The sequence below is a fragment of the Marmota marmota genome, unplaced genomic scaffold (assembly GCF_001458135.2).
Source record: "Marmota marmota marmota unplaced genomic scaffold, marMar, whole genome shotgun sequence".
Taxonomy (NCBI): domain Eukaryota; kingdom Metazoa; phylum Chordata; class Mammalia; order Rodentia; family Sciuridae; genus Marmota; species Marmota marmota.
The window spans coordinates 34,882,792-34,906,951 of NW_025999949.1; the positions used below are offsets into that span (position 1 = coordinate 34,882,792).

A 24,160-nucleotide genomic window follows, 5' to 3' on the forward strand; every position below is an offset into this window, starting at 1 on the left:
AATAAAAATAAAGGCATTAAGTCCACTTACAACTAAAAAAAATATTTTGAAAAAATATCCATAAGACCATGTCTTGTCAACAATTAGTAGCCACTCCTTGGAAACACTACCTGGGTAGAGACGTGCTGATCTGTAGTCTTGGCAAGGCGGGAATGACTTCAACGGTAGAGCCACTGGTTTTGATTCCCGGGAGGTTATCTAGCAGACAGTCACTGAAGACACCAAAGACAGTGGTACGGTAGCCTGGAATGCAAGGCAGAACTCACACCTCCTGGCAAGGCCCACGTCCCACCCAGAGCAGCAGTGAGAAGAGCACAGGCATCCTGGGCCTGAGGCCTGGCCTGCCACCCACCAGCTCCCCACACTGCCCCTCCAACTAGAACCCACGGTATCTTCATGTTGACGCAGCTGGTAGTGGCACTATCCTATTTCACATGCTGACCAGGTCCAAATAAAGGGCAGATGTAAAGGTCCCTGCAAACTACAAATCTGCAGCACCTGATAATCAGTATCTCATCCCTTTACTAATTTGCTTTTCAGATTTCTCCATCTCCAAAATGAAAATGGTAGTTAATATTCCTTTGCAGGACATAATGTATCTGAAAGAGTACCTGAAAAAAATGCTTCAAAACCTTCTGATGAGGATGAAAGTTCAAGAGCCAATTATTGTTATTATAGCTGCTATGTGATACGGCCAATCTGCCATATGTGTACAAGTACTATCATTTAAGATTATCAAATTTCCCAAGCCAAAAAAAATATGTTGGTTAGATAAGCACACAAAATTGTTTAAGCAAAGCTTTAAAATGGCCCTTGAAATTTCAAGAGATAGCTATCATAAACAATATTCACTGTGCAATGAGATTAAATAGCACCTAATGCCCAAGGCCCAGGGCACCACCTTCTCTGCGCATCCATGTTGGGATACACAGATCTCCAAAGGGAGAAACCAACAAACCAGGCCATCCCTGTTGATATCTGCCCTCCCCCAGCAGCCCTCCCCCACATCCTCCCCCCCACCGCCCCTGCAGCTTCAGGCTCTCTCCCAGCTCATAGGACTCCCAGCCATGCTCCCTGTGCTCGCTGCTCTCTAGAGTAAGTCCTGGAAGGCTTCCTTCACTGGCAAACATTTTCCTCCCCAAAACCCCCCTTGCCACTAATGCCCCCACACTCTTCTCTCTCTAGATCTTATCATGGTGTGGTTTTGTCTGCTAAGCAACCATTATTTTACAATTCCTGATGAAAATAATTTTCCTTCTCTTACCTATTGTTTAAAACAACTACCTTATAAAACCCCAAGTCTGATGACAACTATTTAGCATGAGCACGAGGATGTCTGATAACACAGCCAGCCCTTCTGGCACATCTGAGGGGCAGGAGAAATGCACGCAAGTTGGCACCAAGGATGGACACTGAGGGATCAGCTGGAGGCCCCCAGGCTCACTGTCACAGACACCCAGGGGTCACAGCAAGGGGGCCCCCAAGGTCACCATTACACATCAGCCCCAGCTCTCCTCCTCCACAGAGGTCTCCAGGCCTAATTATCCCCCCCGCCCCGGCCCCCACACTCCTGCCACCGCACCCTGCCCCTGTTCAAGGCAGCAGTCAGTATCCTTAGGGTGATTCCCAAGGTCCCCTAGGACTGCCCTCTACCTGCCTTCCAGCCCCATCATCACCACCCCTTCGCTGGACCACCTCCTCCGGCCACCCTGGTTCCCTGAGCACACCACTGGTCTCTCCCACCACCAATCTCCGACCAGGTGCTGCTCTGCTCAAGAGCCCTTTCTACACTCTGCTTCCCACCCCTGCTTCCCCACTCCCACTCCATTCATTTGGACAACTCCCAGGGGCCTTCAAAACTCAGGTCACTTGCTATGACAGGCCTTTGTTGACCTTCCTCCTCCCCGAGTCCCACCTCCACACGCTGGCCTCCATCTTGGTACTTCCACAACACACACAACCTGGGGTTACGCCTGCCCTCACCTCACTGGCCCCAAAGTCTGCACCTTTCTCGGGGAGGAAATGACAAAGACCTCTGGTGTGAGGGGCTCTGCACCAGACACTGAGGTGCTCCAGAGTGAGACAGGCCTGGCCACCAAGAAAGGCCAGCAGGGAGCACATCCACAAGTGACAAGGAGGAGAAAGGTGTGCGGAGCCCAGGGGAGCCAGAGGAGGCTTGGGCCACCTGAGAAGGGAAGCCTCACTGAGAGCTGCAGGCAGCGAGCAAGCCCTGGGTGGAGAGGATCCAGGAGAGCTTAGGAAACAGTGCCCCGCCCAGGAGGCGCCATGAGACTCAAGTGCCGCTCCACAGGAGGGAAGGGAAAAGAGGAGTCCACAGAGGGGCGGGCCACATGGGGAATAAAGCACAGGAAGGCACGACACACACTGCAAAAGGCCCAGCTGCAGCCTGCAAGACAGACTTGGTAGCAAGCAGGCCCGTGGCCAGAAAGACCACCCTGCAAGGGAACTGCCGTCTGCAAGACAGGAAGTGGCCAGTCTCACCTATTGGGGAGACAGTGAGGTGTCCTAGGGAGTTACAGAAGTGGAGCAACTGGGGACGACTCCCAAGAAGCTGGCGAGGGCAACTGACTCATGGTGGCATCATCACTCGGCTGCGGCCACAGGGGGAGGTGCCACTTTGGGAGGAGAGGCAGTGGTTCTGGTTTCACGTGCGGTGTGTAAAGAGACCCAGAAGCAAGAGCCAGAGAGGCAGCAGAAGACCTAAGGGAGGCTGGGACGCAGCTCAGCGGTGGAGCACTTGCCTGGCGTGCACCATTACAGTAACCAAACCCAGAGGGTGTGGGTCACGAAGGCCGCCGAGGACAGCTCTCCATGCGGGAAGGATGGGCTCTGAGAGTCAGGTTAGGGGAAAAAAAATGAAAAGCAGGCCCTGGATTCGTCCGGGAAATACTAAAAATCACTAGTGACCTGGGGTTAGGCATTCTGGAACGGTGAGGTGATCGGGGCTGGATCTGGGATGCAGAATGTGAGGAATATCTGATAACACAGTCAGCCCTTCTGGCCACATCTGAGGGGCAGGAGAAGTGCACACAAGCTGGCACCAAGGATGGACACTGAGGGATCAGCTGGAGGCTGAGAGGTGGAGAGTGGCCCCAGCATGTGCACACACCTCCAGGAGCAAACAAAGCACCACAGCAAGGACAAGTCATGGCAGCCGAAGGGCAGGGAGAAGCTGGGCACGTGTCTGGAGACTTCCAGAGGACCACACAAAGGAAGATGGTGCGGTGGGGAGGGAACGTGACGACCTGCCACAACAGGACACAGCCACTGCAGCCACATCACACACTCAAACCCAGTTTTCCCAGGTCTCATCCCAAAGAAATGCCATCGCAGCCTCGTCCTCATCTTTTCATGGTCGGGACTAGAGGACAGGTGATTAGCTCTAGACCTCAACAAAGCGATATAAACGCTCAGCAACATTTTGCAAGCAGAACCAGAAAGGGATTCTCCTTACCGTTCACAGTGATCGTTCCGGTTGTCTGCGGCACCCCAACAAGTGTCACCGGGTACAGACCAGATTCTGCAGGAAGGGAAAGCGCAGCAGGGAGAGACTCGAACTCCACGCCACTGGTGAGGAGCCCCTGAAGCAAGTGAAGGGGCATCATGAGCAGGCTCAACCCAAACCCATCATGGACGATCAGTTCTATCCGATCCTTGAGGCATGCACTGCAGGCACACCTAGGACTGTCAGGAAGACAAGACTGATGGTCTCAAAAGACCCAGAGAGCTTTAGAGACAGTGTGTACAAACAGAAGTGTAAAAGTGAGTGTGTATGCACACAGAGGTGCATGTTCAGATACAGATGTAAACATAGTGTGTGCAGAGGTGTGTGTGCACAAATGTGTGTGGATACACATGTGAGTGTAGTGTGTGCAGAGGTGAGTGTAGTGTGTGCAAACCTAAGTGTGTGTGTGCAGAGGTGTGTGGACACATGTAAGTACAGTGTGTGCAGAGGAGAATGTGCAAACAAGTGAGAGTGTGCAGAGGTGTGGATACATGTGTAAGTGTGTGTGCCCAGAGGTGCATGTGCAAACAAGTATGTGAGTGCAGAGGTGAGTGTGCAGATACAGATATTAGTGTGTGTGTGTGTTTGTACATGCACGTAGAGTATGTGTGTACAAATGTGAGCGTATGTGTGCATGCACACCTTTCCAACTCTGTTCACAGACAGCACCCAGAAGCAAGGATGCTCTGAAAGACTGAGTGCACCTCGTGCCTGGAGTTTGACCAGCGCTGTCAGATGATCCATGTGTGGTTAGATGTTGTGGGCAGGGGTGGAAGCAGTTAGACTGACCCTAGGCAAAATATCTTATTTTAGCATTTCCTTTGTCTTTTTTTTTTTTTAACTCAGGGGCTTAACCACTGAGTCACATGCCCAGCCCATTTTATTTTTTAATTTGAGACATGGTCTCACCAAGTTGCTTAGAGCCTCACAAAGTTGCTGAGGCTGGTTTGTGATCCTCCTGCCTCAGGCACCTGAGCCACTGGGATTAGGTATTCAGCACTGTTCCTGGCTTCTTTTATTTCCTTTCCACACAGCTAAAGCAGTATGGCCAACTATTAGCATTTGTTAATGTGGATGGTGGACATGAGCGTGTTGGGACTCCCTGGAATGTTTCATATGGTCAAAATATTTCATGATTCAGTTTTGAAATTTTGACCATGATTTGTGGGCCATCTCCAAATAGAGCTTTTTATTTTATTCTTTATTCTTCCTAAATGTTTATAATAGCATATATTACTTTTAAGCCAGATAAAAGTGAAAGATACTTTTTTTAAAAAAAGTGAGGAAGAGTAGCGTGGCTGTGATGCTCTAATCACTAGGGGAATTCTGTACACACTGACTGCGGGTGTCACAAGTAGGCAGAACGCAGGTGTTGGAATCTGTGCTGGTCTCAGGTAAACTTCAAAATCAGCACTTCATTTCCCTGTCCAGGCCAGGAGCAGGACACACTGGAGAGGCCTCACCCAAGAGCCACTTCCCAAGGCAGCCTGTCCTGGCCAGGAGGTGGGGAGCAGAAGGCCCAGAGCAAGGCTGAGGCCGCGGGGGTCTCTCAGCACTCAGGCAGGAAGCATGACTACCAAACAGTCTCCAGGAAGTCCCGACTCCAAGCCAGGCACAACCCTCCACCTAGGCCCCAGGCCTACTGCATGGCACAGATGCTTTTTGGAGAGCCGCAGCCTACCCAGTGCCAGGCGGGACCGCTCCTCAGCTCCACACACCCTTTCCATGTCACCACCAGACAGCAGCACTGCAGGCAACACAGCAAAGGTTGAGGGTGGAACGCAGGTGGGGAGGACCAGGAGGGGGTCCCCCCATGGACCTCCTCCCAACCACGAAGGTGGCCGAGCAGTTCCCGGGGACGCACGACTGCAAGCGAGTCTCGGAGAGCTACGCTGGGCCTGGGAGCACGTCAGGATGGCAAGCCTGGACCCCGCACAGTCAACAGTCTGCTCATTCTGCCCTGCGCCCTGATCCTCCAGTCACCCTGCAGCCAGGGGACGCTGCTGGTGTTACGAGCAGGAGGAGTGCAGACGCTGGAATCTGTGCTGGTCTTGGGTAACCTTCAAAATGAGCACGTCAAATCTCACATCCCGTCAGCTAAGCTCAGTTTGTGTGCAAATCTGTGCTCTGTTCATGGATTCAAACATTTCCTGAGTACCAGGCATAAAGACACAAGAATGACAAAACGCCAAAAGAAAGAATGCAAAATGCAAAAAAAGAATGACTCACAACAAGCTCATCTCTAGCAAAATGGAAAAAAAAAATATGTCACAGATTGTATGTGTCAAATATTAAGTAAAAATTTGTATTTTAATGATAAATTGGTATTTTTAACCCAAAAGACCAACTAGTTGGCAGTGCGTACCATGTTCTCAACGCGGAGTTCGAATGGCATTGGGTTGTACACCATCAGCTGAACCTCACACACGTCTCCTTGAACCCACTGGAAATCTACAGAGCACAAAAGAATCCACGTTAGTCAGCACCTCTGCACCTTCTCACGGTATCAGGTGATTCGTCTGGCAACACACTTGTCCGGCAAAGCAGTGGACCTCACGATCACCTTGAGAGAGCAATTCACAGCTGGCTGTGACACCAGCTCTCTGAAACACAGTCAAGCCTGTCATCACCGCCACTTTAATGCAACGTTTAGGACTTTTCCCGCGGCATTCTGCAGGCCGCACTGGTGCACAGCTGAACTCCATGACCGCCCTGTGCCCCTGAGACTGAGAGGGAAGAGGGTGGTTTCTCCTCCTCTTAACTCCCAGGCCCACGCAGTGCAGAGGCAATGACCCTACCCCAAGGCCCAGCACATGTGCCCTGTGCAGCCCCTCCCTGGAGGACAGGTCCACACTAGGTAATGTCCTGTAACGGCACTGCGGGGTTGTGCAGGTGTAACTCAGATCCCCGTCAGTCACCTCTGAGATGACCGAATGGGACACTTTCCCAGACAGGCTGATCCAACCAGCTGAGTCCCTAATGGAGATGAGATCCTTCTTGCCAGGGTGTATGTAGGGTGGCCTCTAGAAGTGGACAGCAGTCCCAGTTGACAACCACCTTGAGACAATAAAAGAGGACCAACCTGAGGAACCTGGGAAATAAACCGCTCCCAGTGGAGCCTTCAGAAGGGGACCAGGTGACACCTGGACTCAGCAAGACAGACTCAAACTCCTGACCCATGTAGTGAGAAAAGTGCTGACGTTGTTCTGAGCCATAGGTCAGCTTCAGAAATTTGTCACAAAGCTATTGAAAACCAGTAGAGCTCCCATCCCCATCTCCATTGCCCCTCCACCCCTGAGGCTCGGCATCAGGCGGCCAAGGGAGTTCAGGACCAAGGGGCATGCTGGCAAGTGTCAGGTGGGAGGCCACCTCCTTACTCTGTGACCTGCCTCGTGACGTGGTGTCAAGGCCACAGCAGTACAAGGCGGGCACTCACAAGCCAAACAGGTAGCGAGCTCGCCTAGGAAGCCCACTGCTGACAAGGGCAGCCACAGTGATGTGGCCAGGACTGGGAAGTCAAAGCAGTATCTAGCCCAGGCACAGGGGGCTCAAGCCAGTGAAGGTGTTCCTAGAGCAGAGGTAGGTTCACTGAGCAGAATCCACCAACTTTCATGGAGCTTTCACCTCCCATTTTCAAGACACAGCTTTTGACCCACTCTGGACCAGGGACCCTGCACAGAGATTAAGACCAGCCCCCCCAAATCTGTGACACCTGGCCAGATCGGGCATCTGCAACTGCATGAACCAATGACAAGGCCACCAGGGAGTTAGCTCACAAACACTGCTGGAGCTGTGCACACACCTGAGCTCTGGACAGCACAGAGAACGCCCACACTCTGCTTGGTCAGTGAAGCACATTATCCTCATTCTACAAAACGGAAAACTCCTGACTGCTGAACTGTCTGCCCACCTATGGCTGTGATAAATACAAGGGCTGCAGTCCAGATTCAAGTCCTTCTGGCTCTAAACCCAAACACTTTCCCTCACGACACACCCCTCAACGGCTACAGACACTCAGGCCATGTCTCTCCTTCACCACACCTGCCCTGACCCACCTGCACAAGCCTACGACCCCCGGTGAAGCTTCAGTATGGGGTTCACCCTCCCTCCTTGCACACACGACCAACCAGAGCACAGCCCAGCCCCTAATGGAGATGAGTCCCTAATGGAGATGAGATCCTCCTTGCCAGGGTGTATGTAGGGTGGCCTCTAGAAGTGGACAGCAGTCCCAGTTGACAACCACCTTGTCAACTGGGTGACAAGTACCCCAGCCTGCTGGCGTCTGCAGGGAGCTAGCAACCTGCCTGCTCCTCCCTGCAGATGAGAAAGCCACTGCTTTTTTAAATAAGTCACTGTGCCTGTGGCTAAGGGATTGTTTTCTCTGCAGTCAAAATATAATCATTTTTTAAAATCGTGCTCTGAGATACTAGAAGGAATCATTTACATTTATGTGATAAGTTGCTTTTGTCTGAAAGAAGGTGGTCCAACCTCCCATGTGTCAAAGCACAAGCCCCTTCCTCATACTTTGTCACAGATAGATCAGGAGGGCACAGGAAGTAGTAGCTACTAAACACCCTCTGCCAGCCCTCCCTGCTCCATGTTGGCACACCAGGACCAGCAGCACCCGGCAGTTCTACTGTTGACAAGCTCATCTCTGTCCGCCATACCGTGTGGACCTGCTTGGCAGGAAGAGTTCCCAATCATCACGGCATCTGGATACCCCGCACCACACACAGCTGCTCCTGAAGACCCTCTGAGTGGGCGCCAGGACTTCCAGTACTTGTCTCACTGGATCTCGGAACAACTCTCGAGTCAACTCCTAACTCCTAACGTCCTCATTCTGTAGACAGCACAACTGCAGACCAGGAAGCACCACCACAGTCCAAGGTCACATGATGGGAAGTGAGAGCTGGGGGCCAGGCTGCGTCAGGGCCACCTGGCAGCCCCAGCTGACCAGGGACAACATGGCATCTGGGCAGCTGCCAACCTTACCAAAAACCCTGGCATTCCAATCACAAATGACAGGTGACCCTCACCGCAGCACTGCAGAGTGGAATTAGAAGGTGGCCACACTGGCCATGTTGCAGATACAAAGACCAATAAATAACCCCTTGGCGGAGTGGGAAATGGCCGCAAGAGTCTCCCTGGAGAAGCTCTCTATTTCTTGCATCTACATGCCCTGCTGTAATGGTAACATCCCCAGTAGCTACACAGACTCGGGTACAGAATTAGGAATTCAGATTAAAGATGGGTGATTCTTCAAGCCTCCAGGCAGGTACTCTCTGGTCAGGCTATTGCCCAAAAGATATTAGAAGCTATAGAACACAAATTAATTTTTCCTATGGATATTCAACAAATAATGTGCATTTTTTGCTGAATAGCAAAAAACGTTTTTCTGATAGCTCAGAAAAACACTCTTATATCAACCATAAATTCATCCTCCAACCAAGTGAGCAGGTGCTTATTGGTCCTATGAGGAGCCACCTCATAGTGGGAAAACTCCCTGGGCATCAAGTCATGGGATGGAGACTGGGCTCTGCCACCTACTGGCTCTCTGGCCCAGGGCAGGTAATTTGCATCCAGTCTAAACCTCCCCACCTGTACACAGGTAGAGAGCAGCACTGGCTGCATCAGCACCAAGCAGCTGTGAGAATCTGAGGGTCCAGTCTGCTCCAGCCTCTTACACAAACACAAGGATTTTCATAATACGAAGCCTCAACAATTCCTGGAATGGAAGAGGAAAAATAAAGGGACTGGGCTGGCCTCAGGGACCTGCAATCCAGCAGATAGTGGCACCAGGCCCATGTTTGCAGGCCCCGTATGTGCTGTATGCTTGGCTCTTGTTGTATACAAATTCTTAATACTTTCTCAATAAAGGGCCTATGTTTTTGTTCTGCACTGGACCCCATGAACGTACTGCTGCCCTGGGGGATGTCTCACCCCACGCAACTCTAAGTCACCTCCCAAGTTTTCCTCTGAATGAAAGAAGTGAGGCTCTCCTTAAAAGTTCTTTAGGGGAAAAAGCATACTGAGGACCAAGAAAACAGGCAGAGAGTCCCGGAAGGCCAGAAGAAGAGTCCAACAACTGTATAGGTCCACACAGGAGGGACGAGTCACAGAGCCAGCAAGACGCCCCACTACGGCAGGGCTCCAGTCCTCTGCCTCCAAGGAGGTGGCGGAAGTAGCTCCCAGAGGCCGTGCAGGGACACCCCACCTCTCTCCTCTCCCTGGGATGCATACTGGACGGGGTCTGAGGCATACCACCTGCCCAGGATGCTGCCCATTGGGCTCTTCAGCTTCCGGTTACCTGCACATGTTTTTTGGAGCAGAGAAGCAGAGGTAGGGGTTGAGAGGCTGGCACAGTCTTTCAAAATCAAAGACTCAAGATGGAATTTCCAGAATGCGTGTGCACACACACACATGGCACACACACATGGCACGCACATGGCGCACACACATGGTACACACATGACACACACCAAGGGAAAGCTGCCAACAAGTGGGGTCATGTCTTCAGAAACCCTCCCATGCTGGCACCGGCTGCGCTCTTCAAGGCATTGCCCCTCGACTCTCCCTTCACTTTCCTCTGGCTTCAACAGGGAACGCTGGCATGGGCTGAGCCAGGGCACTCCTCTTCACGGTGGCCCAGCGTCTGCAGGGATCCTGCTCCCAGGGAATGGCACTCGCTGCTCGCCTGAGTTCAGCAATAGGTAACCAGGTGCTGGCAGAGGGCTGCCAGGGCCACAGCTCTCAAGAACCTCCATCCACACTGCCTCACCCTTCAGCACCCTGTCCTGTGTCCCGCCTGCACGAACTGAATGGGAGGAGCTGTCCAGGGCAGGGACTTTGTGACACAGCTTCTCATCTCACATCCCCACAAGCTCTTCCTAAGTCCAAAGTGCCTCTGTGCCCTCACCTACCAACCATCACAGCCTAGCCGCACCAGCACCCACCTTGGCCTCCAGCAGGACAAAATCACCCAACACAAAGCCTGCTCCATAAAAAAGTGGACTAGCTCATATAATTCACGAAGTACTGCCGTGGTTTGGACACGGGTGGCAGGGGTCCAAGGGTTCGTGGGTAAAACTTGACCTCCACTATGAAGTATTAAGGGAATGGAAACTGAATCCAGTGCTGGATGAAGTATTAAGGGAATGGAAACTGAATCCAGTGGCGTTTCAAGGCTGGGCCTTCAGGAGGTGACTAGGCTCAGATAAGGTCAGGAGGGTGGTCCCATGGTTGCATCCTAGTCACTTTGTCAGAGAGACAGAGTCCAGAAGAGATGCATATCATGTGCTCACTGACTCTCTGTGATGACCTGGGTCTTTCTGGTTTCTAGAACTTCCACAAAATCACCTTTAATAAAATAGATTTTCAAATATTGGATCTATGAGCACACAGATAAGCCAGCCTTAAAGTGGGCACAGACGTGACCAGGCCCACATGCATGGATGCACACACATGTGTACACAGAGAAGCCCACCCTAAAATGTACATACACATGCACACATGCACACACAGGTGAGCCAGTCTGAAATTCTGCCCTAAAATTCCAGAAATCCACTAAAAACCAAGAGCCGGGCACAGTGAGAAGGTGGGAACAAAAGATCCTACCTATCTTCTTGCTCCGTTCCTCTCCACGGTTGTGTGCAATGATTGGTGAATAGATGAAGGGGCTCTTGGTCGACACGCTCTGGCCCAGCAAGCTCTTCATCTTCTGGGGCCGAAGGCTGGTAGGAAGGCTCAGCAGCTTCACACACCTGTCGTTTCAAACACAGCACAAATGCATCATGGCCTCGGTGGCTTGGTTTCAGGACAGACCTTACACAGGACAGACCTTACCACAGGAAAGAAAACCAAGGCCCACTAGTGGAAGGGAGGGCACTCATGCCAGCAGGACAGGCAGCTGGACTCTGCTCAGGGCTGCCCCACTGTGCCTGGGCTTAAGCACAGTTCACAATGAGAAGGGCCAGGCTGCAGCCCCCACCCCTGCTCTCCAACGGCACACCTCTGGACACGGCCTTGCCTTCTCCAAAGTGGGTTCCTGTCTATAGGATGCAGATGGGGCCAGCACCTCACACGTGGAACTAGGGTGAGGACTGGAAAGCTCTCTTCTCTCACGTCTCCCTCTCCTGACAGCCAGCCCAGAACAAGTAGGAAAGAGCCTGGTCTGCAGACTAAAAGCACCCCTGCTTTGTCCACATGAGGGACTGCTCACGCCTGCAGAGGTAAGTGTCCCACCCCAAGAGCCCAGCATCTACTGAGGTCTTACCAGTAGTGTGCACATTCACAGGCACTATCATAGGAACAATCTCAATTAAACATCACAACCATTTTTGTGGCTTCAGTACTGACTCTGTCTCCACATTACCAACTGGGAAACTGACCAAGGGAGGTGACCTCCGCTGCTCAAGACACCACGCCTGGAATTGATGAGGACGAGAGACACTGCATATAAACCTCCTTTATAAACAGTAAGACAAGATGGTAGTTAAGATCTGGAACATTCCTAGGCCTGAGAATGAAAGGACAAGGGGTAGACATGGGGGCACTGGGAGGTCTGGTGAGGACACTTACTGACTGAGGTGGCAGCATGCCCTCCCCACCCCGCCTCCCCACCTCTCTGCAGGAAGGTGAAGCCACCTGTGCAGCCCGGGCCGTGGGCTGAGCAGAAGCCACACCTGGATGCAGCATTCTGAAGCCATGCACCAGCCCCAGCGCTCTCCTGCCACGTGGCAGTCCTGGAGGCCAAGTGTTAAGACGATGGAGACCAAGGCAGCACGGCCTAGGTCACTAGGCAACCCACGAGGTCAAACGCCTAGACAACAGCGTGACTCACACCAGCCTGTGTGAGTGGACAGTTTTGTGCAGTCAGTCAGTGAGGCGTTGGAGTCAGCTTTCCTGCCTCAGCAGAGCCTGACCTCTGGCTAATAGACACCACCTTACAGGGTCCAGAGATGACCCCCTCTCTCAGCTGGAAGGTCTCAGACACCTAAAGCAACTGAGCTACACCCCCAGCTCTTCTTATTTTTTATTTTGAAACAGGGACTCACTAAGTTACCCAGGCTGGTCTCAAACTCACAATCCTCCTGCCTCAGCCCCCAGAGTTGCTGGGATGATAGGCATGTACCACCCTAATCAGCTCTTAGCCTCTTTTGAATAAATGCCTAGACTGCTTCCCCAGATGGTAAAATTAACCTAAAAAGTTTAAGTTTAAATGCACCCAAGCAACTCAAAACTCACTCTGGCTGCTTGGCTGGATCTTTATTAATTTAAATGCCTTCATTAACTCCAGAGCTCTTTTCCAGGTTGTGGGAAATCAATGTTCATCAAAAAAACAATTGATGAGTCCCCAGTCCCCCTCATTTCCATTCCTCAATTAAAGACTCATTGGTTAACTGAAAATGAAACCTAAACTCAATTCCAATTTCTTCTTTAATAATCCACAACATAAGAGAAAAAAAAAAAACTATGAGAGGGCAAATGAACTTTTCCATAAAAAGAAGCAATAAACATATTAAACAGTCTCCAAAAAAATCCACAACAAAATACTCTGGAACACAAAAAATGTTCCTCTTGACTCTCGTATACATACTTCCTCTCTTTGTGGAGACTCCTATAAGGAATAAACTAAGACCACTTGGGACCTTAACTGTCTGCCAGCTGCTGTAACTGGCAATAGACCTGGCAGCCTCTTGGTAGCTGAGGTCACACTTGACCACTGCTGAGCCCACAACAGTCAGCTGAGGCCAGGCCCACTTTGAGTTCTCAAGGCACATTTGATGAAGTGAATTTGGGAATAGAATTAAACAGTGCTGTATTTTGGCTTATTTTCCTTATTAATCTGCATCATAATTACACAAAAACACTTTGGGGTGAGCCTAGTTCATGTTTCCAGGCCTTGGAGGGCAGGTGAGCTCTTCCTATAACTTGCTAAGATGGTTTTATTGTCAAAAACTAAGGAAGACCTCAACAGAAAAGAAAATGGCTCCAAATATCTATTGTTAAAAAAAAACCAAACAAACAAAGAAAAATCACAGTTTGGGACATCTCCAACAGTAAATTAGCTTGTATCTAACAATTTTAGACATTTTTAACCAATTTATTCTGTAATGCAAGCAGGAGCTATAGCCCTCAAACACTCTCCCTGCATCTATAGGAGGAACTTGCGATGCCTGTCTTGAATTTTTCAAATTAAACTGGCAAAGCCCACCTTCCTGGACACTGGACTTGGAGACACTGGTTTAATACATTCCAACCGTCCCAGACCTGTTTCTAAGGGAAGACCTCGCCCCACCCACAGCTTCCGCCTGGCCTCTCTATGGTGGAGTTAGACAACCCCACCTGCAGCCCCAGTCCTTAACAGTCCCCACGGCTTACGGGAGGCCTGCTGGGCACCAGCACTGAGAGGCGCCCCGTCAGTGACCTGCCCTCTTCTGACGCCTCAGAGTAAGGCTCCGAACTCTGCTGCCCAACTCCTGCCAAAGGCTCACCCATGGGCAGCACATTCCTGGAGGAAGGCCTGCTGCGGCCCGTGCGCCCACTGCTCTGCATGTTCCACCATGTGGCTGAGCAAGCCAGATGCCTGAGGACCACGTCCCTCATCCTCTGGGCGAACTGCACATCCTCAGTGTGAAGGGTCCACGTCTGCTCACGAGGGACAGAGGACCTCATAACCAACCAGTTTTCCTTCTTGCTGGTAATATCGAATCACACCTTTTCCCATTTCTGGCCATCGCTTTCTGGTTTTAGATAATATGAACTTCCAAAAATAAGTAAAGCTACCTTTCAGCATTCCTGGGAGACCTCTGAACCTCATCCAGTTAATTTAATCTAAATGTACAAAGATGGAATAACTCAGAGGGAAGAGTGGAGAGACCTCTAAAGCAAGGCAAAGCTCCCCAGGCTCCCACAGGAAACCACGCCCGTGGAGAGGAGAGCTCTGCAGCTCAGGAGCACCTTGAAAGCATTCAGCACTCGCCTGTGGGAGGAAGGGAAGGAGGGACCCTCAGTCCCAGTTAGGGCAGAGGAAACGGGGCTCCGAGAAGGGCACAGGATTACTGCGCACGCAGGACCTAGACGCGGACTGTGAAATGAACGGTGCATCTCTCCTGTTACAGAAAGGGATGTGCTGATGTCAGGCACAAAGGGACGCCCGACACCACGAGGCTGCCGCACTCTCCCTGAACCTTCAGCACGCAGCGCCCCTCCCAAGTCACCACAGGGAAACAGAAAAGGACACGCAGGGTCCAGCCTGTTCACAGAAGAGCCACAGCACCCCTGTGGAGGAAAAGGACCCTGCTTTGGCAAGGAAAAGAGAAGTGTGAGGCTGAGGGACCATGGGACAAGAACATCACACTCATTCCAATTCTTTCTATTTCCAAATGGCAAAGACTCAGGAGGACAGCCCAAAAATAAACCTGGAACACCCAGGAACGTGGGCATTCTCTCTGGTGAAAAATGCATCTGGGATAAAACAGACCTATCTGCAGGAACATGTGGCCAGCCCTCTGGGTCAGAAGAGCCAGGTCCAGGGAGGACGAGGGCAGCCCGTAGCCAGGCTCACGCCCAGCTCCCAGAGACTTCTGTCAGGGTTCCCCAGGGAGGCAGCTGCCACTCAGCACCATGTCTCTGTGGCTCCATGTCACCATGCGGAGGCCAAGCCTGCACTTCCTGTCCAGGGCAGCACGGTGGGGAGGGGACTTGGGCACCGCCCACTCGGCCCTCACTGCTCTGCTCCCCTCCTCCTGGGCCCCAGTTCTTGGGCTTTACTTTAGGATACCACAGGTACTCTCCCGGCAGTCCGAGTCCCAATGAGAGGCAATGGGAAACAAGGGGACCCAGACTCCTTCATGGATGTCCCCAAAGGCTACCTCTCTCTTTTCTTGGACACTATAGGAAGAGAATGCAAGGTCTAGAACTGCTGCTGCCACTCTGATGCCTCCTGGGGCTGAAAACGAATGCCCCACACAGGGCAGGGGCTCAGCCAAGGGAGGGAACCCAAGTCCCCGGGCGGCGTGAGTACTGGGTTCTGCCTGCCTCATTCCCCTGGGCTTTTCGGGTACACATGCCCTAAATCCTCTCTGCCTACATGGTGTAAGCCAGGTTTTCTACTGATTGCTACAAAAGAACTTGAATGGATACTTCTGCCTGCTCAGTGGGCATGCTCCATGGCATGGCCGGAGCCAGAGAAGACAAAGAGCTCTTCCCAGTGCTCTTGAAAGAAAGATGGGGCACCAACAGAGACAGGTGATGAAGTTCCCTGAGTGCTGGCCAGAAGACACAGCAGGTACTGGGGCAGAGACGCCTGCTGGCTCAGCAAGTGCTATCCTGTCCCCCCTCCTCGGCCACCTGTGCTGCACAGTGAGAAGACCCACATGCAGACTTTGTCACCTTCTAGAGACATACTGCTACTCAGTGAGACTGGGGCAGGAACCCATTAACAAAAGAGAGACATCCCTGAACCTGCCGCCTCCCCCTTCCTCCTGCCCTGGACGCACATGTGCTATCTAGAGCAGCTGAAGTCATCTGGTAATCAGGAGGTGAAGGCAGAGTCATGGAGAGGCCACTTGTTCCCAGGTTCCTTCCTCATAAATAAGAAAAATAACCTCCTTTTGGACTCCGAGCCATGACTGCGTTTAAAGCTCTTCTCAGCTGAAGCAACACCTAACTTATACAGAAGGCACAGTCATTGCTACCTGAGCACCATCAGAAAAACCTCACAGAAGACGTAATGCTTGAGCTTAATCTCAAAAGACAAAGCACCACCAGGCAGAGTGAGAGAAGAAGCCATGCTCCGGGCCCATCACACACCTGACCTTTTCTACGGATCTCTACAAGGGAGCAGGGAATGGTCGGACCAAGTGAACAAGGGGCTCACGATCAAGGCCAGAGGCAGGGTGACCCCAGAGGCCCCCAAAGGCACTGAAACCAGGAGAAGGCAGTGCGCAGGCTGCGGCTGCGGCTTTCCTGACTTCCCAGCGCTCCCTCCCACAACAGGGCAGCTGTGCTCCCTGGGCAGAAGGTCTGTGCCCTGCACTGCTGCACCACGGCTCAAACACTGGCTCTCCCTGGTCCTTCATGGGTCCTGGCACAGATGACGCTACATGAACCTGTCACCAGGACAACCAAACTGACTTACCCAGCTAAAGGTCTCTGAAAATCGTAAAGACAGGCTTACACTGACAGGGGGTAGCATACTGAGAAAGCAGTCTATGGCCACTTCAGGTGGCAAAATGGCACAAGAAGGCCGGCAGACCCAGCTGCTGGCAGGAGAGCTCTCCACCAGGGCTGGAAGACCCTGGTAGCCAAGGAAGGGGACTAGAGCAGACTCACCCACTGGCATTTGCCTAAATATAACTACTACTCTTCTGCCTGGTTTTTAAACAGCTCAGGGAGGAAATGTTAACATGACAGTATTTTTAGACAAGGTAGTGTTTGAAATGTGGGTATAGCAGTGTCCCCAGAAGAAACAAAGGTCCACTGGGTCTTTGTGTGCACATATAACATACTCCACGCTGCATGAACGTCACTCAAATGGAACAAAGCCTAGCGGCCCTGCAAGAGACCTTCAGGCCCACTCTACAGATGAGGGAGATGAGGCTGCTGGGGAACACACCCCAACTGTGCAGCTGCCTTGGTGCCCAGCCCTGTGTCCTCTGGGCCTCTACAGGACAAGCTCCAAAACCCTACCAGGACCAATCTTCCCCAGTTTCACTGACAAAGAGGCCTGGGTGCTAGAACACTGAGATCAGCATCAGAAGCCCAGAATGTTCTAGGAAGTTCAGAATGTCCTATTATGCAAGGCTTTATGAATTGAAAAAAGATCTAAGTCATAATGCAGATAAAAAATTATTAAGAAAGGCTTTTCTAGCCTTTTATTTTTTTAAAATGAATCATGACCTTAATCCCAAATCAAACACATACCACTTTAAGTCTTGCTCATAGGAAAGCCCAAAAGGGACCCTCTCCTTTCCTGTCCACATCAAGGAGGAGGAAGCAGCATGGTCACAGAGTGGGGCTCCCTGCCTGGGGCTGCACACGTGGCACTATGAGGCCCTCTGACATGGAGATGGCATCCAGAGTACAGTGTCACCACAGCCCAGCCTGACTGATTTTAGTTCTCAATGGGGGAGGAGGGGGATATTCAAACTGAAACCCAGAGAGACCAGGGGCTTTGGTCACTAGGCAGGAGGCCTGTGAGTCAGCTCAGCCCCCCTGCCCCACTGTAGGGCAAAGCCAAGGGGACCCAGGGAAGAGCAGCAAGCAGCACTTCCAAGGGGCTCAGTGCCTTCCTCCTGAGGAGCCCTGTGCCATGGCACTTCCACTCCTCTGTTTCCAAAATCTCACAGCCCACAGAGAGACAATGGCACAGGAAGGGGACCCCAGAAAGGGGACCCCAGGACAGCACACAGTGACAGTGAGCAGTGGTGGACTTCAAATCACAGCAGCAGCAGGACAGGGCCCCAAAACCTGGGGAATAGAGCCTAAAGTTGGCAAAGGCACCAGGGCAGGAGAAGGCCACCCACTGTTGTCAGCAGGACGCAGGCCAAGAACAGAGATGCCGGGAAGCAGGAGAGGCACACAACAGGCCGGTTTCCATCACAGTCCAGTGGTCACAGTGCAGCCAGGGACACAGGAGACCTGTGTGCAGGCAGCTCAGCCATCTGACAGGCAGGGGGCCACAGCAATCACATGATGCCATTGGATTTTCTCATGTAAGACACCCACTCTCCCAAGACTGCCAGCACCAATCACCAGGTGATAAACTAGATCTGCAGCCAGCAAACACGGAGCTCCCCTCACGATCTCCACGCACAACCAGACCCGGGAAGGATCGGGCACAAGGCACGCCCTGCTGCCTGGGCCCAGGGCCGGCTCACCTGACAATGGGCAGCTTGGTGAAGGGCACCGGGGGCAAGGTGAGGCCATCGGGGAGAGTGATGGGCTCCATGGTGCCAGGGCACTTGGATGTGTAGCTTTCCAGGCTTTGAGTCACGTCTTTTTTCTCTGAAGATGAAATATAAACAAGATAAAAGTTCATTAGACAAAAGCAAAACTGGGGGCTTTCATTTCTTTTATTTGTTGCAATACACACCAGTCCAAGGAGTCCAATCTTCCAGCAGAAATAAGGAATGGTGACCACCAGAGACGAGCACTAAGCAGACCCTTCATCTGACCTACATACATCATCCTGGGCAGCTGCTCCTTGCAGGACTCATGCTGCTGTCCAGGAGAACAAGTCCTTACCAAACTCCAGGAAAGTCAGGCAGGCCCGCAGAGTCAGCACATCTCAGCAATTATCAGGTAACAAGGACAATGCCAGGACCCATCCCCAGAGAGTCCACAGTCTGTTTAGAAGACAGACTTTTAGGCAAATAATCACAGATTGACATTTTTATGCCAACAGAGCAATTGTAGTTAAGACTGTTCTTCTGCCTCAGCCCATACTTTTCTCTAGGAGAGAAGAAGAGCAAGTATGAACAGTGACAACAATATCTGCTCACTGTCCAGGCAATACTCTGGACACATGCTCAGACTCTGCAACATCTCCAGCACTGTGAGGCTGAGAGCCCTCCACATGATGACTTGGGACAGCAGCCAAGCAAAGGGTATAGCTTGTCTGAGATCATGAACTTGGCCCTAAGTCTGTGCTCTTCTCACTGCAATATCATAAAGAATTAAGAAAAGGTCAAGTATAGTGGTGCATGCCTATAGACCCAGTGACTCAGGAGGCTGAGGCAGGAGGATCACAAGTTGGAGGCCAGCTGGGCAACTTAGCAAGACCCTGTCTCAAAATAGTAAATAAAAAGGGCTGGGGGTGTGAGTTAGTGGTAGAGCACTTCTGAGTTCAATCCCTGGTACAACAAAAACAATAAAAATTAAGAAAATAAAGACTGGACGATGGGTTTGGATATGGGGGTTCATGCCCGCTGCCATTGTGGAAGAGAAGGACGGGGACTAGAAGAGAATGGAGGCAGAGGGCACCATCGGAACAGTGACGTGGGGCCCAGGTTTGAGTGAGTGACAGCCTTCCCTGCCCTGTCCACTGGAGGGGAAGCACTGAGCCTTTCTGAGACTCGGTCCCCTGCAGAAAGAGCAGTGCCCTTAGAAGGAAGCACCCAGGGCCAACTGAGAGACTGCACCCAGGAACAGTGAGCTGCAGACAAGAGCACTGGATCAGCTGAAATGGTGACCGCTGTTGTCTGCGTCACTAGCATCCGGCTGCATGTAGGGACAGGCTAGCCAGCAGGCAAAGAGGCAGAAGGCTGTGCGGTAAGCCCAAGGGCTCCACCAGGGCTGGGAGCCACAGTGAGGGTTAAGGTGGGAACTCCCAGACCTCAGCACAGACGGACAGGAAAGCCTCTCTGATTTTCTGTCCAGGTGGTTTTCTCCAGGAAGCAGGAGGCGGGAAAGGAAGCAGAATTACTTTTGAATACAACGCAGTAGTGCTCATCCACACATGAAAGAAATTCTTCAAATAATCAAATCATTTTCGATTTATAGATGATATATGGCCCCAAAGGCTCCCGCTGATACTTTGCAAATCATCTAATGTGCCTAATGGTGGGCAGAGCACTTGTGGTTCCGGTATCTTGATCAGGCTGCATTATCCAGCTCCACGCACATGCTGAGGGACGCTGCCAAAATGCAGAAGGAAGTAAATGGACAGAGGAAGCCCAGTGCTACCCAGGAAGTCAGCCCTGCACAGGGCCTGAGAAGGGACAGGGACCTGGCTAGAGGGGAGCAGGCAGCAAGGGTGAGGCTCAGCATGCGGCCTAGCCAGCAGGGAACTTGGTGCTTCTGCTCACTTGTGTCTTCCTCCAACGGAGGCCCCTGGGTGGGCTCAAGAGTCTAACCTTCCCCATGGGTGCAGCAGGGCACACGGCTCCAGCGGCCTGGTGATGCCCTGCCAAGCACATTTTGTTTCACCCACTGCTGTGCTCAGAGTGCATCGTCCAAATTCACATATTAGGAACCGCATCCCCGTGGAACAGCGTCTGGGTTGGGTCTCGAGGAAGCATTTAAGTCCTGTGGACTTCACCCTTGGAAACAGACCCGTGCCATTTGAAAGGGTTCGCTGGGAAGGAGTTTGACCCTTCTGTCTTCTACCACCTGAGAACAGAGTATTCGAGGAACCAGCAGATGCCAGTGCCTTGATCTTGAACTTCCAGACTCCAGAACTGTGAGAAAAACATGCTTTATAAAATACTCGGTCTACAGTGTTCATTACAGCAACATGACCAAATACTAGCCATCTGCTGGGGTAGAGAAGGGAGAAGCCCCTGCCTCGAGAACAGAGGAGGTCAGGGTCAGGGCCAACTCTCACAACAATCTTCAGTGAAGTGTCCACTCTTCCTGGCTGTCACTGCTCTTCCATTCAGAGGCCGATCCAATCCCCAGAAGCCAGGACTGCCTTTCGAGGCCTCCTCAGGACAGAGGGGTGCTTCTTGGCTTCCTTTTCCATACGACTCTGGGTCTCTGTGGTCATTTCTGTGAGGTTTCCAGATTGAGGTGCTGGTGTGTGACCACCAGCATGGCCTGTTCACCTTCAAGTCCCACTGGCCTTTCTCCTGTTGCAAGCATCAGCTAAAATGTCGTTGCCCAGATCAACTTCTTCACTGGGGAAACCCGAAGGTGGCTCTCCATTTTTCTCATTTCTCTGTACTTATTACTCAGGATTTGTCTTGGAAAAAGAAGGTTCCTTCATCAACCATTTGTTTATCCTAAAACACAGACGATACCAGCAGGAGGCCAGCAAGTGGTGGAGGCCTTGCCGTGGTTCCGGGTGGAGAACAGTGCCTGTGCAGCCAGGGATGGCCAGTGAGTTGTGCCTTGCTCAGTCCCACCACCAATAGTTAGTTGCTGGCACATTTGTTTTTTATATAAATATATATATTTTTTTAGTTGTCAATGGACCGCTTTACTTTTTTTATAGTTGTAATTGTTGTGTAATTGTGCTGTATAGTTGTAATTTATTGTTGTAATTTCTTATTTACTTGTAGTTCTAATTGGACACAATACCTTTATTTATTTATTTATTTTTATATGGTCTTGAGGATTGAACCCAGGGCCTCGCACGCACTAGGTGAGCACTCTACTGCTGAGCCCAGTCCTAGCACCACAGTTTTATTGGTCGTTGTAGATGCACATGCACGGGGCTTGTGGCTATATATATACTGTAACAATGTACATTTGGCTATTAGCACCCCCAGCACCTCCCCAGCCTCCTGCCTTCAGTCCCTCGAGCACTTCCCTCCACTGATCTCCCTCTGGTTTTCCTGAGACCCCCCACCTTCCCACCTTTCCTTTCCGTTTGCCTCTTTAGCTTCCACTTACTTGTAAGAGAAAACACAGCCTTTGAGCTCCTGAGTTTGCCTCATTTCACTTAACATAGCTGTCTGAATAAAACTCCATTGTGTAATATGTGTACCACATTTTCTCTACCCATTCATCCATTAATGGACACGTGGGCTGGTTCCACACGCTGGCTCTTGGGTGATTGTGCTGTTACAAACATGGGCTTGCGTGTACCACTGTAGTAAGATGACTTCAGTTCTTCAGGGTAGATACCAAGGAGTGGGACAGCTGGGTCGTTCCACTCCTAGTCTTTTGAGCAGCCTCCATACTGATTTCCACAGTGGTTGTACTAATTTACAGTCCCACCAACAGTGTAAAAGTGTTCCTTTTCCTCCACATACTCTCCAGCCATTCTGACTGGTGTGTGAGATAAAATCTCAGTGTAATTGTGATTGGCATTTCCCTGATTGCTAATGATGTTGAACATTTTTTCATATATTTGTTGGCCAATTGTGTTTATTCTTCTAAGAAACATCTGTTTAATTTATTTTCCCATTTATTAATTGTGTCACATTCTTTTTGATGTTCTAAGTGTCCCTCTTTGGCCAGTGGGAGTCTATTCAGGTTGGCTCCCGGGTCCTATGGTTAAGGCCCCAGTGCTCTCTGACATCTCTCCTTCATTCCAGCCACAGACCCAGGATCCAACCACTTGTCCAAGAAGCCCTGATTCCCTCCCATGGAAAGCAGTGTTCAGAGAACAGAACCCAGAAGCCAGGTGCAAGTTACTGGATTCCCACTGTGTCTCTAGGCCTTCAAGTGCTGACAGGAGAAGTGATTTTTACTTTAAATTTTTTTTAAATTTTGAGGACTAACCATGAAGCATTTTGTACTGCCAGCACCTTCAAGGGAAGAGTGTCTTGTCATTACTCATATTCTCTGGGCCAAATACTCACTTCTGTGTGCCAAATACTATACAAAGTTATTCAGCAAGGTATCCTGGTATAAAAGAGGACCTCAATATTTTCTGATTCAAAATTGATACATAATACCTTCCCACAAAATTTCTGCCAGGGGAAGGGAAAGGCATTATTATTACCTTGAAAGATAATAAAAATTAACTAAGGGGAACTCTTTGAAATTTGATTATAGAATGGCATTGAACACTACCAAAAAATTTGTAATTTTAAACATAATATTAACATCGTGATTCTATAAGAAAATGTTCATTTTTCAGAAATGCATACTAAAGTAAGAAGATATGAAATAACATTCTTTAAAATAATCCAGCAAGTTAAAAAAAAAAGTGAAGTAAATATATGCAATGCTCAAGGACCACTGAACCCGGGTAGCTGGTACATAGGAAATTGTTTCATTATTCTTTACACCATTTTATTTCAAACTGCTTCCTGGAAATATTGTTTTAGGGGCCTGAGGAAATGAGATGATCTTCTCAAGGGCACAAAGAGGAAGAGAGTTGAGGGGGTCTTCCTTCCCAACAAATGAGGCCTGACCACGGGTACCACTGTCACCACTGCACCAGTAAAAGAGCACCAAGTCCTGGGGCTGCTAACATCTGTCCACACTCTCAGCTGGAGTGAAACTTTGATAAACCTTAACATTCTCAAAGCACAGGATTTAGTCAGTGGGAGGCGATGGTTCCTTAATTTATTTCACTAAAAATCAATAAACCTCATTTCATTTTGATCAGAGTGTCCAACAATGATTTCATTCAAATTAGAGCACCTAATGCCTCTGAGAGCTATTTATTTCCATGCCAGAAATTAAAGAATTCACACAGACAAAAGACCATTTTTAATGAAAAATAGTTGTCACCTAATACATACTGTTCTTTGTGGAAGCAGAAAATATGGTCAGCTAACTTCTGACCGTAAACAATATGCAAGCCATTTGGCATTTCAAGAGTTGACACTGTCGTGAAAACCAGTGCACCATGATTTCACAGTTTATTCTTGTTTCTTCTAAGTAATAATCTGAGACAACCATGTTTGTGTTAAGTCAGTCACAGTGTCCCCAACAGGTAGAGAATAGAAAAAGGAGAAAGAAGTACATCTTTTTTCTAAACCTGAGAGAAAATAAAAACTAAGGACAAAGAAAAGATAAGTATACAGCGGGAAAAGTCCAGATATGTCTTGATGCAATCTGAAGTTGTATTTTCAAAATCAATTCTGGCACTTTCACTTACAGAAATGGAAACCATAGTTAAAATCTGAATTGCCTTTATAAGAGCACTATTGCCAGGCACAGTTGCACATGCCTGTAATCCCAGCAGCTCAGGAAGCTGAGGCAGGAGGATGCTGAGTTCAAAGCCAGCCT

The 24,160-nt window shown here is 50.4% G+C and overlaps 1 protein-coding gene across 4 annotated transcripts in view; it reads right to left on the reverse strand.

Moving 5' to 3' along the window:
• Trappc9 (trafficking protein particle complex subunit 9) overlaps nucleotides 1-24,160 on the reverse strand; it is a 501,039-nt gene that overhangs the window by 395,200 nt on the left and 81,679 nt on the right. For all 4 annotated transcript variants that reach the window (XM_048802178.1, XM_048802177.1, XM_048802179.1 and 1 more), the window contains 5 exons: nucleotides 18,409-18,535; nucleotides 11,141-11,286; nucleotides 5,892-5,977; nucleotides 3,476-3,602; nucleotides 111-243 (listed from right to left, as the gene is read on the reverse strand). In XM_048802178.1, the coding sequence (XP_048658135.1) occupies nucleotides 111-243; nucleotides 3,476-3,602; nucleotides 5,892-5,977; nucleotides 11,141-11,286; nucleotides 18,409-18,535 (619 nt within the window). The remainder of the gene's footprint in view (nucleotides 1-110; nucleotides 244-3,475; nucleotides 3,603-5,891; nucleotides 5,978-11,140; nucleotides 11,287-18,408; nucleotides 18,536-24,160) is intronic.